Below are 18,050 nucleotides of genomic sequence, written 5' to 3'. Positions count from 1 at the left end.
TCTCCACACCCTCTCCAGCATTTATTGTTTCTAGATTTTTTTTTTTCTTTTTGCAGTACGCAGGCCTTTCACTGTTGTGGCCTCTCCCATTGCGGAGCACAGGCTCCGGATGCGCAGGCCCAGCGGCCATGGCTTACGAGCCCAGCTGCTCCGCAGCACGTGGCATCTTTCCGGACCGGGGCACGAAGCCGTGTCCCCTGCATCGGCAGGTGGACTCTCAACCACTGCGCCACCAGGGAAGCCCGTTTCTAGATTTTTTGACGATGGCCATTCTGACCAGTGTGAGATGATATCTCCTTGTAGTCTTGATTTGCATTTCTCTAACGATTAATGATGTTGAGCATTCTTTCATGTGTTTGTTGGCAATCTGTATATCTTCTTTGGGGAAATGTCTGTTTAGATCTGCCCATTTTTGGATTGGGTTGTTTGTTTTTTTGTTATTGAGCTGCGTGAACTACTTGTAAATTTTGGACATTAATCCTTTGTCAGTTGCTTCATTTGCAAATATTTTCTCCCATTCTGAGGGTTGTCTTTTCGTCTTGTTTATGGTTTCCTTTGCTGTGCAAAAGCTTTTAAGTTTCATTAGGTCCCATTTGTTTATTTTTGTTTTTATTTCCATTTCTTTAGGAAGTGGGTCAAAAAAGGATCTTGCTGTGATGTATGTCATAGAGTGTTCTGCCTATGTTTTCCTCTAATGATAGTTTCTGGCCTTACACTTAGGTCTTTAATCCATTTTGAGCTTATTTCTGTGTATGGTGTTAGGGAGTGTTCTAATCTCATACTTTTACATGTACCTGTCCAGTTTTCCCAGCACCACTTATTAAAGAGGCTGTCCTTTCTCCACTGTACATTTCTGCCTCCTTTATTAAAGATAAGGTGACCATATGTGCGTGGGTTTATCTCTGGGCTTTCTATCCTGTTCCATTGATCTATCTTTTGTTTTTGTGCCAGTACCATACTGTCTTGATTACTGTAGCTTTGTAGTATACTCTGAAGTCAGAGAGCCTGATTCCTCCAGCTCCGTTTTTCTTTCTCAAGATTGCTTTGGCTATTCGGGGTCTTTTGTGTTTCCATACAAATTGTGAAATTTTTTGTTCTAGTTCTGTGAAAAATGCCAGTGGTAGTTTGATAGGGATTGCATTGAATCTGTAGATTGCTTTGGGTAGTAGAGTCATTTTCACAATGTTGATTCTTCCAATCCAAGAACATGGTATATCTCTCCATCTATTTGTATCATCTTTAATTTCTTTCATCAGTGTCTTATAATTTTCTGCATACAGGTCTTTTGTCTCCTTAGGTAAGTTTATTCCTAGATATTTTATTCTTTTTGTTGAAGTGGTAAATGGGAGTGTTTTCTTAATTTCACTTTCAGATTTTTCATCATTAGTGTATAGGAATGCCAGAGATTTCTGTGCATTAATTTTGTATCCTGCTACTTTACCAAATTCATTGATTAGCTCTAGTAGTTTTCTGGTAGCATCTTTAGGATTCTCTATGTATAGTATCATGTCATCTGCAAACAGTGACAGCTTTACTTCTTCTTTTCCAATTTGGATTCCTTTTATTTCCTTTTCTTCTCTGATTGTTGTGGCTAAAACTTCCGAAACTATGTTGAATAAGAGTAGTGAGAGTGGGCAACCTTGTCTTGTTCCTGATCTTAGTGTAAATGGTTTCAGTTTTTCACCATTGAGGACAATGTTGGCTGTGGGTTTGTTATATATGGCCTTTATTATGGTGAGGTAAGTTCCCTCTATGCCTACTTTCTCTCAAGTTTTTAGCATAAATGGGTGTTGAATTTTGTCGAAAGCTTTCTCTGCATCTATTGAGATGTTCATATGGTTTTTCTCCTTCAATTTGTTAATATGGTGTATCACGTTGATTGATTTGCATATATTGAAGAATCCTTGCGTTCCTGGGATAAACCCCACTTGATCATGGTGTATGATCCTTTTAATGTGCTGTTGGATTCTGTTTGCTAGTATTTTGTTGAGGATTTTTGCATCTATGTTCATCAGTGATACTGGTCTGTAGTTTTCTTTCTTTGTGGCATCCTTGTCTGGTTTTGGTATCAGGGTGATGGTGGCCTCATAGAATGAGTTTGGGAGTGTTCCTCCCTCTGCTATGTTTTGGAGGAGTTTGAGAAGGATAGGTGTTAGCTGTTCTCTAAATGTTTGATAGAATTCGCCTGTGAAGCCATCTGGTCCTGGGCTTTTGTTTGTTGGAAGATTTTTAATCACAGTTTCAATTTCAGTGCTTGTAATTGGTCTGTTCATATTTTCTATTTCTTCCTGATTCAGTCTTGGCAGGTTGTGCATTTCTAAGAATTTGTCCATTTCTTCCAGGTTGTCCATTTTATTGGCATAGAGTTGCTTGTAGTAATCTCTCATGATCTTTTGTATTTCTGCAGTGTCAGTTGTTACTTCTCCTTTTTCATTTCTAATTCTATTGATTTGAGTCTTCTCCCTTCTTTTCTTGATGAGTCTGGCTAATGGTTTATCAGTTTTGTTTATCTTCTCAAAGAACCAGCCTTTAGTTTTATTGATCTTTGCTATCATTTCCTTCATTTCTTTTTCATTTATTTCTGATCTGATCTTTATGATTTCTTTCCTTCTGCTAACATTGGGGTTTTTTTTGTTCTTCTATCTCTAATTGCTTTAGGTGCAAGGTTAGGTTATTTGTTCGAGATGTTTCCTGTTTCTTAAGGTAGGACTGTATTGCTATAAACTTCCCTCTTAGAACTGCTCTTGCTGCATCCTGTAGGTTTTGTGTCATCGTATTTTCATTTTCATTTGTTTCTAGGTATTTTTGATTTTCTCTTTGATTTCTCCAGTGACTTCTTGGTTATTTAGTAGCATACTGTTTACCCTCCATATGTTTGTATTTTTTAGTTTGTTTCCTGTAATTGATATCTAGTCTCATAGCGTTGTGGTTGGAAAAGATACTTGATACAATTTCAATTTTCTTAAATATACCAAGGCTTGATTTGTGACCCAAGATGTGATCTATCCTGGAGAATGTTCCATGAGCACTTGAGAAAAATGTGTATTCTGTTGTTTTTGGATGGAATGTCCTATAAATATCAATTAAGTCCATCTTGTTTAATGTATCATTTAAAGCTTGTGTTTCCTTATTTATTTTCATTTTGGACGATCTGTCCATTGGTGGAAGTGGGGTGTTAAAGCCCCCTACTATGAATGTGTTACTGTCGATTTCCCCTTTTATGGCTGTTAGTATTTGCCTTATGTATTGAGATGCTGCTACGTTGGGTGCATAAATATTTACAATTGTTATATGTTCTTCTTGGATCGATCCCTTGATCATTATGTAGTGTCCTTCTTTGTCTCTTGTAATAGTCTTTATTTTAAAATCTATTTTGTCTGATATGAGAATTGCTGCTCCAGCTTTCTTTTGGTTTCCATTTGCATGGAATATCTTTTTCCATCCCCTCACCTTCAGTCTGTTTGTGTCCCTAGGTCAGAAGTGGGTCTCTTGGAGACAGCATATATATGGGTCGTGTTTTTGTATCCATTCAGCCAGTCTGTGTCTTTTGGTGGGAGCATTTAATCCATTTACATTTAGGTAATTATTGATATGTATATTCCTATTCCCATTTTCTCAATTGTTTTGGGTTTGTTATTGTAGGTCTTTTCCTTCTCTTGTGTTTTTTGCCTAGAGAAGTTCCTTTAGCATTTGTTGCAAAGCTGGTTTGGTGGTTCTGAACTCTCTCAGCTTTTTCTTATCTGTAAAGGTTTTAATTTCTCTGTCAAATCTGAATGAGATCCTTGCCGGGTAGAATAATCTTGGTTGTAGGTTTTTCTCCTTCATCACTTTAAGTATGTCCACCGGTCCCTTCTGGCTTGCAGAATTTCTGCTGAAAGATCAGCTGTTAACCTTATGGGGATTCCCTTGTGTGTTATTTGTTGTTTTTCCCTTGCTGCTTTTAATATGCTTTCTTTGTATTTAATTTTTGACAGTTTGATTAATATGTGTCTTGGCGTGTTTCTCCTTGGATTTATCCTGTATGGGACTCTCTGTGCCTCCTGGACTTGATTGACTATTTCCTTTCCCATATTAGGGAAGTTTTCAACTATAATCTCTTCAAATATTTTCTCAGTCCCTTTCTTTTTCTCTTCTTCTTCTGGAACCCCTATAATTCGAATGTTGGTGCGTTTAATGTTGTCCCAGAGGTCTCTGAGACTGTCCTCAGTTCTTTTCATTTTTTTCTTTATTCTGCTCTGCAGTAGTTATTTCCACTATTTTATCTTCCAGGTCACTTATCCATTCTTCTGCCCCAGTTATTCTGCTATTGATCCCATCTAGAGTATTTTTAATTTCATTTATTGTGTTGTTCATCGTTGCTTGTTTCCTCTTTAGTTCTTCTAGGTCCTTGTTAAATGTTTCTTGAATTTTCTCTATTCTATTTCAAGATTTTGGATCATCTTTACTATCATTATTCTGAATTCTTTTTCAGGTAGACTGCCTATTTCCTCTTCATTTGTTAGGTCTGGTGCATTTTTATCTTGCTCCTTCATCTGCTGTGTGTTTTTCTGTCTTCTCATTTTGCTTATCTTACTGTATTTGGGGTTTCCTTTTTGCAGGCTGAAGGTTCGTAGTTCCTGTGGTTTTTGGTGTCTGTCCCCAGTGGCTAAGGTTGGTTCAGTGGGTTGTGTAGGCTTCCTGGTGGAGGGGACTAGTGCCTGTGTTCTGGTGGATGAGGCTGGATCTTGTCTTTCTGGTGGGCAGGTCCACGTCTGGTGGTGTGTTTTGGGGTGTCTGTGGCCTTGTTATGATTTTAGGCAGCCTCTCTGCTAATGGGTGAGGTTGTGTTCCTGTCTTGCTAGTTGTTTGGCGTAGGATGTCCAGCACTGTAGCTTGCTGGTTGTTGAGTGAAGCTGGGTGTTGGTGTTGAGATGGAGATCTCTGGGAGATTTTCGCCATTTGATATTACATGGAGCTGGGACGTCTCTTGTGGACCAGTGTCCTGAAGTTGGCTCTCCTACCTCAGAGGCACAGCACTGACTCCTGGCTGTAGCACCAAGAGCCTTTCATCCACATGACCAGGTACATGGGAAGTTTCTTGCCTTTTGGCAGGTCTAAGGTCTTCTGCCAGCGTTCAGTGGGTGTTCTGTAGGAGTTGTTCCACATGCAGATGTATTTCTGATATATCTGTGGGGAGGAAGGTGATCTCCACATCTTACTCTTCCGCCGTCTTCTGCACAGTTCTTAATGGTTGGAATCTTTATATGCATAGCTTATAATATAATTGATATTCATTGAGTTCTGAGTCTTTCAAAGAAAAAGCTGATATATATCTTGCCAAGTAGTGTTTTGCTCATTTATTATCATTTTTATTTCAATAGAAAGAAAAAGACTAGAGAAGTGTAATTAATTTGACGTAGATAATTCTGGGCTGAGCATTTCAATATCAACACCATTTTAAGGCCATTATGAAAAGTTCTTTGTCCTCATGATGCAGCCTGCCTTTGCTATACTTTCTGATCCAAGACTATTGTATTTTGGCCCTTCCTCCATTGATCTGTGTGATCAATCACTCAACTGATGCCATAATGCCTTAAAACAGAAATCCTCACTCTCAGCCTTTTTTGGATAAGAAAGATGTTGGGTAGATGTAGATGCTGAGCTTTTCTGCTGGTTCTAGGATTATATGTAGAAAGACCTTACAAGTTTCTCAGACCCTGCATTACATTTTTTTTAATCTGCAAACTCTTCAGAAATCCCCACATCACCATGGAAACTGAGCTGATCCCTGTTCCTTACAATGATTTAAAAAAAAAAAGAAGAAGAAAAAGGTATTTTACAGGAGTAGTTAAACTACTTTCAGCATCTCTGTGCATAAAGACCACTGACATCAAGAGGCTGTGCCACTTATCAGAAAGGCAGGGCTCTGCTCTCCTGATGTGACTTTCTAAAATGATCCTGAATAGAGTGGAAAAAACCTTTCTCGCTAAATACATAAAACACTGTCATTGAGTGCTGTGTCCATAAGTATTGAGATCTGAGATCCTGAATGGATTGTGCTGTGTTGCAGGATTATAGTCATATCGTCCGTGATGCTCAACCAATATTTACCAAAACCCTGTCTGGCTATGGCAAGGGGAGGGCAGTCCAAGAAAGTGTGTGTCTTTGAGAGGTTTGCTTTTTAAAGTAGAGGGGATGAGGGGAGTCTCTTGCAGGTTATGAAGTTCTTGTCCTTCTGTTCCAAATCCACTCTTCTCTGTTCTTTATGATGTAGGGCTGGGATTCCACACATTAGATTTCTTCTTTACTAGCTAGCTTTCTAGCTTTTGTCAATAAGGGGTTCCAGAGGAGAAGGGGAAACCAGAGGAGAAAAGGAACTTCTCTGTGTTTACTTGCTGTTCCTGACATACCAGCTCAGCAATGGGTTCTCAGCAGTTGGTTTTGGCCTCTATATTACTTAAGCTCTCCCAGAAACAGCATCAGTCCTTCCAGAGGCAGCAACTGCAGCATGCGGCACCCCCTGTCAGAGGCCTGAGCCCCAGCTTCCCAGGGCGCATCCTGGGTTATTACTTCCGGATGACCACAGAGAATGATCCTCTTCCTCACTCAGCCCTCCAACTAATTCCCGTATTAAATTCCCTCTGCTGAAATCTCTACGATATGGTTCCTATTGTCCTGACAGGACCTATCTCAATGGCAGCATCTTCCCCCATGAACCTCAGCCTAGGGAGCATAGCCCCACAGAACTTTCCGAGGATACTGATATATTTCTTCATACCTTGGTGAGGACATTGCCAAATGGATTCCACCCGGAGATACGGTTGGGTATTCATGGCCTACGTAAATCTACGTTCCCGTCTCCCTAAGTCTTTGGATGAGTTTTCTACATCACACTAGGAAGTTCTAGCATCTCACCTCATCGGATGTAGGCACCAATGAGTACACACATCATTAAATCAACCACGAAAACTGCTAGAGCCACGTCCAGCTGGGTGAGCTGACACATTAAATCTAGACTCAGATAAACGCACCCAAGTGCATACATTTGGCCTGGTTTAATATTATATTTTATCTTCCCTTGACTGCATTCCCACATGAAGTTACTCCCCACCTCCTTCCACACTGCCCTCTTTGGAACCAAGTTGCTATGCGTAGCCCACACTTAAGAACTGGGAGTTGCATGCTATCTTGTTGAGGGTGGAGTGTCTACATAAATTATTTGCAATTCTCCAAGGAAAATGTATGTCCCCCTCCCCCTTTATTTATTCAATCATTGGTATCAATATAGACTCATGGATATTTATTTTCTACTTTGGGTTATAAGCCAATTCTGCTTCCTTGATTTTACTGCTCAAATTGCTCCAGCTTTGGCCACTGGGAGCTCTTTCAGTTGGTTCCTATGTCCTGTTGACAGTCCAATCAATGTAGGGGTTTCTTTTGGTTGGTTTTTGATCATTTCCTTACTTTCTGGCACTGCAAGATGCTCCAGGCTCATCTCCTGTATTTCCTACCCTAATCCTAGAATCAGCAGTTTCATCAAGGAGCACCAGGGCCATTAAAAAAAAAAAAAAAAAAGAGTTCTGCAGCAATGCATTGAGTTGGCATGCTGCTTTGGATTCAAATAGGCTAAGAAAGGCTGTTGGACTAAATATATGGTATTTATAAAGCCCTTCCAATTTGAGCATTCTTAAGACAGGCTAGAGGACGCTAATATAGTAACAGAACGATTCCGAATGGGTGACACAGTAGGAAGAGCGGTAGGACTTACTCAAAGACAAGAGTGTCCGTGTTAACAGAAGGGAAACCTCCACGGTCACCAATATCGTTAGCTTGAACATGGCCACGCAAAAGTTTTCCATTTTAGACTTTTTATGTTATTTCCAAAGGAATGATACACTGACAGGATTGAAAGAAGTTTTTCAACATACAGCTTTACCCCATGTCCTGTTACCTAAGGTGCACTATGAATTATTACTTTCTACAAATCCAGTAATTAGCTTGTAACTAGAACAATTACATTGCATTATATCTTTTGCGTTAAAAATATTAACTTGCTAAGGAAGCATTTACAATCCACTGCAATTTTTACAACCCAATTTGGGCATTTCTTCATTTTAAAAGTACTTGGGAGACTCAAAAAGTGGAGGGGACCTAGACCTCTCTGGCCCACAGAGGCCCTTGGGCATATTGATTTTCCTTTTTTCTGACAGAACTGGTTTGCTTAAATCTGTACAGATGAGAACACAATTATTCTAAACTAGGAAAACCCACACTGGTTGTGTATACTTCTGTTTGCTCTGTAAAGGGCAGCATTTAGGTATCTCAAGCTGTATCTTGAAAGCCTTCCTGTCTCAGAAGCTCACTTGCATTAAACATGAGATGCTGCTAAGTGCTGTTGCCACAGGGAACTGCAGGCAGCTCTTCTCAGCCCTGGATGATCTCAGCTCTGTGGGAAGGCGCCACCGAGGAGGGCTTTGGGCCAGCTGAGGATGTACGCGCTGTGGGAAGAAGACGGGTGGGGATTTTGATTGCAAAGAGATCGGATTTTGATGTTTTCCTTTACTTAAGCAATTGATTGTTCTCTTTGACATCCTGTGAGGAGTATGTGACATGCTGGGAGGACACGCCTTGGATCTCTGAGGGAAGCTAAAAACCTTCCTCTAACGGGGAAGACAAGAAACAGGAAGAAAGGAGAAGTAAGAAAGGAACATGAAAAGATCCAGAGGAAGAAAGAAGCTCAAGGAGAAAGGACTGCAGGAGGGCAGGGGTGCAGAGGAGTCCCCAGCCCCCTCCTCCAGCGGACCAGTGCTTGGCCTCCATCACCACCTCCCCCTGTGCTTTCTGCAGCCTCTGGTCTGACTGGTTTCTGGGCCCGGCCTCCTCTTCCTCTCTCTACCTTTTGGTCCTCCCTCCTTACATCCCTACCTCACCCCAAGATTTCCTTCACTACTGAGCATAGGTTTGGCACCATCCCAGCTCTGGGACCACACCTGTGGTCTGTCATATCTCTGGTCCTGCTCTGACATTTGGCACCAGGCCTAGTAATGAAGGATTTGACTTGTTCTCGTGTCTTGTTCCTGTGAGCAGCTCCCTGCCACCAACTCCCTGCTACCTGCCATTGCCATCCAGGCCCCATCACTGCCCAGCTGTGAGGCTTCAGGCACCTATTGCCACCTCCCTGAGCCTCAGTTTCCTCATCTGTAAAATGGGAAGAGATCTACCTTAGAGAGATGTTGTAAGGACTCGATAAGGGAATAATGCGGTAATGCTGTGCCCGGGACCAAGTAGGCATCAGACAAATGGTGGGTCCCTGCCCTGCTTCTCAATCCCCTCAGATTCCTAGACCGATTGAATCAAACTGGTGGAAAAGGCCTTCACAGAAGCTTGCTGAACAAGCTTCCCAGGTGGTTTGGATGTGTGATAAAGTTTTCTTCACTGAGATTAATCTTTCCCCCCAGGCCCGCTCCAGGACCTAGGTGGGCACTATGGCCCGTTGTCCCTGTTCACCCTGGTGACACTTCCTCTCCTCAACTGTCCCCCCAACCTGCTAGTGTACCCCACTACCTTGGACTTCTGCCCCCCACACAAGGGACAGTGTTAAACTGAACCTTCTAAAGAGTTTGTTTTGCTAAATATTTACACTTTCTGTCCTTCCCAGACCGTATGACTGTTGATGTGATATTATTTTTCCCCCCAGTAAACTGACAGGAACAATTCTGGCTCAGTTTAGCATTCCCGGTGTCAATAAGCAACTCTGCAGCTCTTATCACCAACTGTTACTCCTGACAATTAAGAACCAGTCTGGAAACTTTGTCGCAGGTTTATGGCTCCAAGTCTGCTGCTGACATGTCAGGAAAGGGAAAACCTATTACTAATTCAAGGGAACTTTCAAAGTCAGGCCCACGCCCAGCCGGTCAGTGGCTGAAATGGAGGCAGACTCCATGGGAGGCTCGGTCAGGCAAGGTTCAGAGCCCGATTTGGGACCGTTTCTAGAGAAACAAGGGGAAGAGTGAACCCAGGCCTGGCTAAACAGTTACCAAGTGTCGCCACAGGAGGGCGATGTCTCCAAACAGTCTCTCTGGCCACCTGGCATGGCAGTGCGGGGGTCGGGCGTGGGTGGGGGGGGGGGGGAGTTCCAGCCTGAATTTCCAATTCCCTCAGTCAATAGGACGTCTGGAAATTGTGAAGCTCTTTCTGAAATCCTAACAAATATGTATATATATAGCTTCAGACAACGAAATAAATGAATGCAGAATTTTTCATTCAACCAGATAGACTGGGTCAGTGGTTCTCAATTCTGCCTGAAGATTAGAATCACTTAAAGAGATTTAAAAACTATCGCTGTCTGGACCCCAGAAAAGACCAATTAAGTCAAAGTTTCTGGAAGATGGAGCAGTGGTATTTGCATATTTTTAAAGCTCCCCAGTGATTGTAATGTTCACTTTTTAAGATTCTAGTTCGAACATCAGTGGCAGGCATCAAAGGAAAATTTACGGGAGAGAATTTTAATTTTGGAAAATTCTATCATGTTTTCTCCTACAAACTAGGAAATCACTGTTGATATTTGCTTTTAGAGGTAGAACTGCTTACCTCTCACAGAAGGGATCCTCTGGAAGGGATCAGTGGTTGAGAACTTCTGCATCCTGCCTATGGAAGTCCATTTTCAATAACACCTTTCCAGAGCTAACACCCAGGTGCAAATGACTTCCTCTGAGATCCAAATATCTAGGATTCTGACAAAACTGAGGCCAGAGGAGTTTAATTTTTTAAAGAGAAGGGGGAAGAAAACTTACACTGGCTTTTCTTACCCCTGTATATAGGCTTTTCTTGAAAAGTCAGAAAGTATTAAAAAATAAAATCATCTACAACCTCTCTATTGCTATTGATATTTTTATATATTTCCAGTGTTTTATGAATATATGTATACTTTTTAATCTGTGAGGTCTACATAATTTTGTTCCATCCTTTTTGCCTTACCTCACCTTTATAATATGTACATTTCCCGTGCTTTAAAACATGCTTTAGAAGCCTTATGAATAGCTGCCTAGAATAAACCTTATGAATATACTTCAAATCGCGCAGTGACGGTGGAACGGGAGAGCATCTGTTTTATGCCCACACCCCACTGTAGGCCTTGGAATTATGCTTCTAGTAGAAAATAGCTGCTACATATTGTTGTAGGTTTACATAGTCTGTTTCAAAGAGACCTGGAGACACCTGCTGGAATCTCTTGGACCCAATTACAAATTCCCAGGAAAGAGACTCATTGGCCAAGCTTGGGTTGGGAGTCCTTACCTAATGCAATCAGCTGTGGCATAGGAGGAATGGGGGTGAGTTCACACTGTTACAGAAGCTGCTGGGAGCTCACGGCTATAACCTTGTGGGTGGCGGGGTCAGGATAACCCTAGGAGAGCAGAGCCTGGGCTGGTAGCCCATGGGTGTTTTCCACAACCTGCCCTTCCTTAACCCTCTCTTGGCTCTTGCATATGAGATGCTACGATAGGAGTTGTGTGGGAACCAAAGGACTGTCCTCAAAGAAGCTTAGAATCCAAATGAGGAAACACAGGAAGCATGAAATGAGAAGTAACATAACAGTAATATTTGTTACTTTTTACTGAGCAGATATTTTGTACCATCTTGTATACGTTTATTATGTCATTTACTCTTCAGAATCATTCTGTGAGCAAGGTACCAATAGTCCAAATCTACAGGCTGAAAGGGATAAAGTAACAGTTATTAAAGGTAGAGCAGGGCAGCCACAGCCCTATTTCCACAATGCCAGGCAATCTCGAGTAGCCCATAATTATGTAGTGATGTGATCTTAATGTAGGATCAGACTACTGAAGGACTCTTATAAAGTTGGATATTGTTTTAAAATGTCTCAAAAAACCCTCCAGCAAGCGCTTTAATCCGCATTTTACCTCCTTCCCTTGGGACTTGGCTTAGGCAAGCCCCAAAATTGGATTAGAGAAAGGAACTGATCTCATATATAAAATGCAGAGTTATACCAGAGCCAGACTAAAGCACATGTGAATAAATCCATATGGAATGCTAACACACACACACACACACACACACACACACACACACACTCACACACACTGGGGCACTTTTTTTCAAGAAAGGCAGTGATACGGGAAAAATTGTCTCTGCAATAGAGCCTTTTATAGCAGTTCCCAAATACCTGTGTGTATTCTCACTGTATCAGAGTCACCAGAGGCACTCGTTTAAAATACAGGTATTTGAGCCCCACATATGATTGACTGAATCTTTGGGAAGGGGCCTTTCCTCTCCCCCAAATATCAACAGATGGGTACTCAACTACCGGATAAGGAGAAGTGGGCATGGCTCACTGCAGGGTTTTGGTTTTTCCTAGTAAACTTTTGTTTGTTTTTAAACAGTTTTCTTAAGATGTAATTCACATACCATACAATTTACTCATTTAAAGCGTACAGTTCAGCAGTTTTCAGTATGTTCACAGAGCTGTGCTTCCACCTCCCCAGTCAATTTTAGAACATTTTTGCTGATCCCCCAAAGAAACCCTCCTTGCCTTAGCCATCACCCCAACTCCCCCACCCCAACTCCCAGCCCTAGACAGCCACAAATCTGCTTCCTGGCTCGATGGATTTGTCTATTCTGGACGTTTCGTGTAAGTGGAATCATACGGCATGTGGTTACCGAGCGAAGTTGGCAAGTTTGGGGCAAGAGCAGATTCGCTGCAGACAGCAGAGGATTCGTCCCCACTTAACACCAGGTGTCTCTCCTCTAAATAGGTGTCGAGTACACATTTAAAGAACACTGGCGGACTCCCCTGGTGGTGCAGTGGTTAAGAATCCCCCTGCCAATGCAGGGGACACGGGTTCGAGCCCTGGTCCGGGAAGATCCCACATGCTGCGGAGCAACTAAGCCTGTGCGCCACAACTACTGAGTCTGCGCTCTAGAGCCCATGTGCCACAACTACTGAAGCCTGCGCGCCTAGAGCCCGTGCTCTGCAACAAGTGAAGCCACCGCAATGAGAAGCCCAGGCACTGCAACAAAGAGCAGCCCCTGCTCACCACAACTAGAGAAAGCCTGTGTGCAGCAACGAAGACCAAAATAAAATTAAAAAACGCAGCCAAAAATAAATAAGTTTATTAAGAAAGAAAGAAAGAACATTGGCTTGAAGGAGGTCAAAGAGTCAGTCTTCCCGGGACCCCTGCAGGGTCAGCCCTGGATCACAGCAAGCAGTCACCAGGGCCGTCCGTGCACTGAACAGGGGGGAAAGCTTCTGCCCACTGTTTCTCGGGCCCAGCTGGGCAACTGAATCACCTAAAGGGCTTGTTTAAAACACAGAATCCAGGACCCCTTCTCTGGGATTAATGTGTTTTGGGTGAGGCCCAGGTATCTGTATTTTAAGGAAGTGCTCTGGTGATTCTATATGGAGGGCATCAGACAGGCATTCAGGAATCCCTCTAAAAGGCCCTGCTTCCTCTGCAGACAAAAGCTTCCTCTGCTCATACACCTTTTTATCCATCTTCCTTTCTTTGCAGTAGCTGCAACAGGGACTTTGCTTCTGCACAGGCCAGTCCAGTTATTATATGGAAATTCCATTCTTCCAGAGACCAGGGGAAATATTCAAGTATAAAACTTTCAAGTATAAAAATAACTTCCAAGTATAACTGTTTGCCTGGAAACAATTGCAAACTGCTGACCCGCTGGACATTGCTGACCTTGAGGAGGATGGCTCCGGGACTTCAGATAATCACTGTGCCTGAACCAGCGTGGGTGTTAGTGAGGTAAACACGCCTGAAATCTCTCCTCAGCCTCCCAGTTCCCCTTCCTGGGCCTGAAACTCATTTTCTCAGTGAGAGGAAGTACTTCCTTATCTGAGTCCCTCTTTCTAACTTTGATTTACAGAAGCTTCCCAGCAAATAAATACGAGTTGATTCCTAGGTCACAACCTCTGGAGAGCTTCCCAAAAGCCTTCCAAGGTAAGGCAGAGAAACTGGAACAATATTTGGAGAAGAATCCCTGTGGCTTGTTTATCATTTTACTAGGGGCTGAGACCCTGCTTATGTCATGCCTCCTCACGGTAACCCTGTGGGGTAGACAGGGATTTTGAAGCTTAACTTTTTGCAGGTAAAGAGAGCAGATTCAGAGAAGTTAAGAGGTTTGCCCAACATTATCCAGCTGGCTTCGTTCTGGGCCCTCGTGGTAGATTTCCAGGCCTCGGGGCTTTACCATGTTGCCTCCCGGCCATAAATATTTTAGAGAAGACTAAAGGATGGAAGAGACTTCAGAGAATTTTGTCCCAGCTGTTTAGCCACAGAGGCTGGGTTTACAGAGCCACTAATTCAGCCTGACAGTTCCTTGTCTGCAAAGCCTCAGAAGAATGAGGAAGATCTGCACATTTCAAGGATGTCTAGCCCAGTACCCATTCTAGGGTATCACACACACACACACACACACACACCACACACACACACACCACACACACACACACACACACACACACACATACATACACACACACGCACGCACACAGTGTCTCTTTCTCTCCCTCCCTCCTGGAAAAACCAAACCTGACCTGGTTTATTTGTAGCTTTACTTAGCCCAGGTGGCCAATCTATTTCAAAGACAGTCGAGACCTAGTCATTAAATCATATTTTTGAGCACAGGCATGTGCGTGTGTGTGTGTCTGCACATGTAATTTGCTTATTTGTCATGTCTTTCCTTTAATGAGGCCGCGTACGGTTCTTCCTGTTTGGCCTGACATGAGCAGTGGGCTCGGGCTTGCTGACCCGAATCAGCACTGTGTGCGGCCACGTGTACGTGTCTGATCACCAGGGAACCGAACAGATGCTCATGGGCTTTTTCTGAGCAGCCTCAGCCAGGCGGCAATTGCTCATCACCTTCCAGGAGCCTGCAAACCTCCAGCAGGAACCTCAGGCAGGCACCTCTAAGTGAAGGATGGAGCAGAACCTGGCCCCTGGCATTTCGGTTTCTTTTACACGACAGGAGGAGCTCTAGTGGTTGAAGAACCTAGTCTGTGCCATGGGCTTTGCTGGCATTAGCTCCATCCTCCTAACGACCCCACATGGTGCATACCCCATCATGCAGATGAGGACACAGGCTCAGAGAGAGCAGACGGACATTAAATAAACTCCTACGAATACAGTAAGGACTACAAAGGATCTCCCAGGAGGAGCTGTGGTAGCGTCAGGGTGTAGAAGGAAGATTTGGTCTGCGGGTCAGGAGACACCTCCGAAGTTGTACTTAAGCCGGGTCCTGAAGGATAAAGGGGTAGTGAAGGTGTGAGGTGGGGGTGAGATGAAAGAGCAGTCCAGGAGGACGAGGTAGTGTGAAAGGCTTGCGACAGAGTGGAGCATGGGAGGCACTTAAAGAAGGCCAGTGTCACACAGTTAGTGGGCAAAGTAAGGAGGAGAGTTGAGAGACTGGGAAGGAGAGCAGGAGCCAGACTGGGAAAGGCCTTGGAGGCTAAGGGGTCATTTTGTGATAGTACAGGGTTAAATAGTTTTTATAGATGACCCCTGGAATTGCAGGACCTTATATCACATTCTTCCTATGGGGAAATATTCCAGGTTTCACAAGTCAATTTTCCAAGGGACTTTAGGAACACATCCAACTAACTGATAAGATATGGTGGGGCTCTACTGATTGTTTTAATTCTCATTTTTTTCATATCTGTGTATATTCTTATCTACATCGTAAATTCCTCGAATTCAAAGATATCATGCTTTTTAGAACACCCTCACCCCAACACATACCCCTACAACCCTAATTATTGGCTGTTAGAAGAAACAACTTTTGATTCTGCCTTTATTTGAGAGTAAAAACAATTAAGAATCCGATTGGTTTGTACTGGAAGAACATAAATGCAATATTCCATCCCAGCTTAACATAGTACACAATAGATTTTCTTTTTTTTATGTTTATTTTTTGTTATTTTGGGTAAACTTTATTTTTATTTTTTCACACACACACACACACACACACACACACTGTATTTTATTTTTACAAGAGAGAAATAAACTGACACCAAGCATTGTAAATGGATGATCGCAACAAAAGCAGCAATGATTGCAACTACCGAACACGAAACACACTCATACTATGTCATGATATTGACATTCAGTCCAGGAATCCTCCACTGCAACAGCTCCTTTGCAGTGCACAATAGATTTTCTTATACTACAGACCAAATCATGCTTCCCTCAGAAAAGGTGTGACTGATAGTAAAGAGTCTGGTTGCCATCCTTCACACGCAAAGATCCACTTGATTTCAGTTACAACATGTACAGAGTAATACATCCATCTCACTATGTAATCTACCAGAAATGGATTAATGCCCTGCCACGTCATTAAAATTGCAGTGGGGATTGAATTGGATACATTGGGTTGCAAGTGTCAGGCACTCAACTTGAATTAGCTTACAAAAAAAGCCGATTTATGAGAAGGTTCATGATACAATGAGGAGAGCCAAATGAGTAGGATCTGAATAAAGATGATACCTCCCATGCAAGTAGAATGATCCCTTCCCAAGAGAAAGGAGATGTTTCCTGGACAAAAAGTTAATGTTAACGAAAGACATCTACTGTTTGAACTTTGAAACTTGTTCTATAATGTTATAAGAATACAGTTATTGTGGTTAAAAAAAAAAAAACATGACATTTTGGGGTCGGGAAAAACTGAATTGAACCACTAATCTACAACTTATCAGTGCTGAGACGTTAGCAGATAACATAAACTCTCTGAACTTGTTTTTCTTCAGCTGAACAAAAATGACCATTTAAGGATTTAATGAGAATGTGTATAAAAGAACATAGCACCGTGCCAGACACTTAACGAAGCACTTAACAGATGGTAGACCTATTCTCTCTCCATTCATTAGGGAATGAGGATTAACCACCTGCATTAAATGACCCAGTATGTGTAAAGTACTAGGACAGCACCTGATGCGTAGCAAGAGCTCAGTAAGTATAGCTGCAATTATCATCATTTTGATTATTGTTTCCATTTCCCTATAAGAATATCCCTAAATGAGTCCAGTGGCTTCCCAGTACTGCTTACCTTCCTGGGGGAAATAAACATGAAAAGATAGTTACTTTTTTTCTCTATGCTCTTTTTATCTTAATGCTAGCCGTTGTTCTTGCTCTGCAGTACCCAACAGACTTTGGACACTTAGTCAATATTAATTCATAATGTTGGTGTTTGGTGTGCCAGCTCGTTGACACTAAAAATTTTTGTGCCAACCAAGCTAAGGTAGAATTAAGCAGCTGTGCTGCAAGCTTGTCTCAGATGTAATCACCATGTGCTTTGTTCATATTTCCCATGCTGTTTATGCCACTTAATTAGTCAAGTTTTGTTGGCTTTACTGATTGTATTGACATAGCTTCAGAAGCCCCTTCAGGAATAATCCTCCCTCATTTTTCTCTTCTGTAGCTGTGGGTACTACAAGACCAGCCTCTCTCTCAGCTGGGGCCAGAATATAACCTGTGGCAAAGAGGGTATAGAGGAAGCACCAGGTTTTGCTATCATGCTGCATTAGGCATGTCAGAGTTTCGTCTATCCTCATAGTTTACCTGTCATTATTTGTTGTTGAAGGAAGCCTTCCTAGCAACATGAAAGGATGGCATGGACACGGTTCCATGACAGAGGCTTCTCGGGTTGAAGACCACAGTCTTCTTGACGGCAGTGGCATTGTGTAAAGCTTCTTAGTATCTCTTCTAATGATCCGATAATAACAGCAACGATAATGGAAGGAATAGCCAACGCTTATTAAGTGCTTACGGATGAGAGGCGTTCTTCTAAGCACTTCACACATTATCAGTTATTTAATTTTCAAAACGACTCAGAGGGAGGGTTATTATTCTTCTTCTCACTTTACAGATGAGGAGACTGAAACACAAAGAGGTTAAGTAACTCACTGATGGTAACCCGACTATTACGGGGTGGTCCTGGTTCTTGAACGTCAGCAGAACACTTTAGAGTTTGTGAGAGTAAATGCTCAGTAAACACTTACTGACTAATTACTTTTATTTTTTATTTTGTTCTTATCAGTAAAGTGTCCT

The 18,050-nt window shown here is 42.4% G+C and overlaps 1 protein-coding gene across 1 annotated transcript in view; it reads left to right on the top strand.

The window, feature by feature from the left end:
* Positions 1-13,722, top strand: part of FHIP2A (FHF complex subunit HOOK interacting protein 2A) — a 54,459-nt gene extending 40,737 nt beyond the window's left edge. The window contains exon 15 of the mRNA XM_079899548.1: positions 13,509-13,722. Coding sequence (XP_079755674.1) covers positions 13,509-13,511 — 3 coding nt within the window. The 3' untranslated portion in view covers positions 13,512-13,722. The remainder of the gene's footprint in view (positions 1-13,508) is intronic.
* The last annotated feature ends 4,328 nt before the right edge of the window (positions 13,723-18,050 follow it).

Source organism: Stenella coeruleoalba (assembly GCF_951394435.1).
Source record: "Stenella coeruleoalba genome assembly, chromosome: 16".
Classification (NCBI taxonomy): Eukaryota; Metazoa; Chordata; class Mammalia; order Artiodactyla; family Delphinidae; genus Stenella; species Stenella coeruleoalba.
Note: the sequence above shows the minus strand (reverse complement) of the source record. Positions and strands in the feature narration are given on the sequence as shown.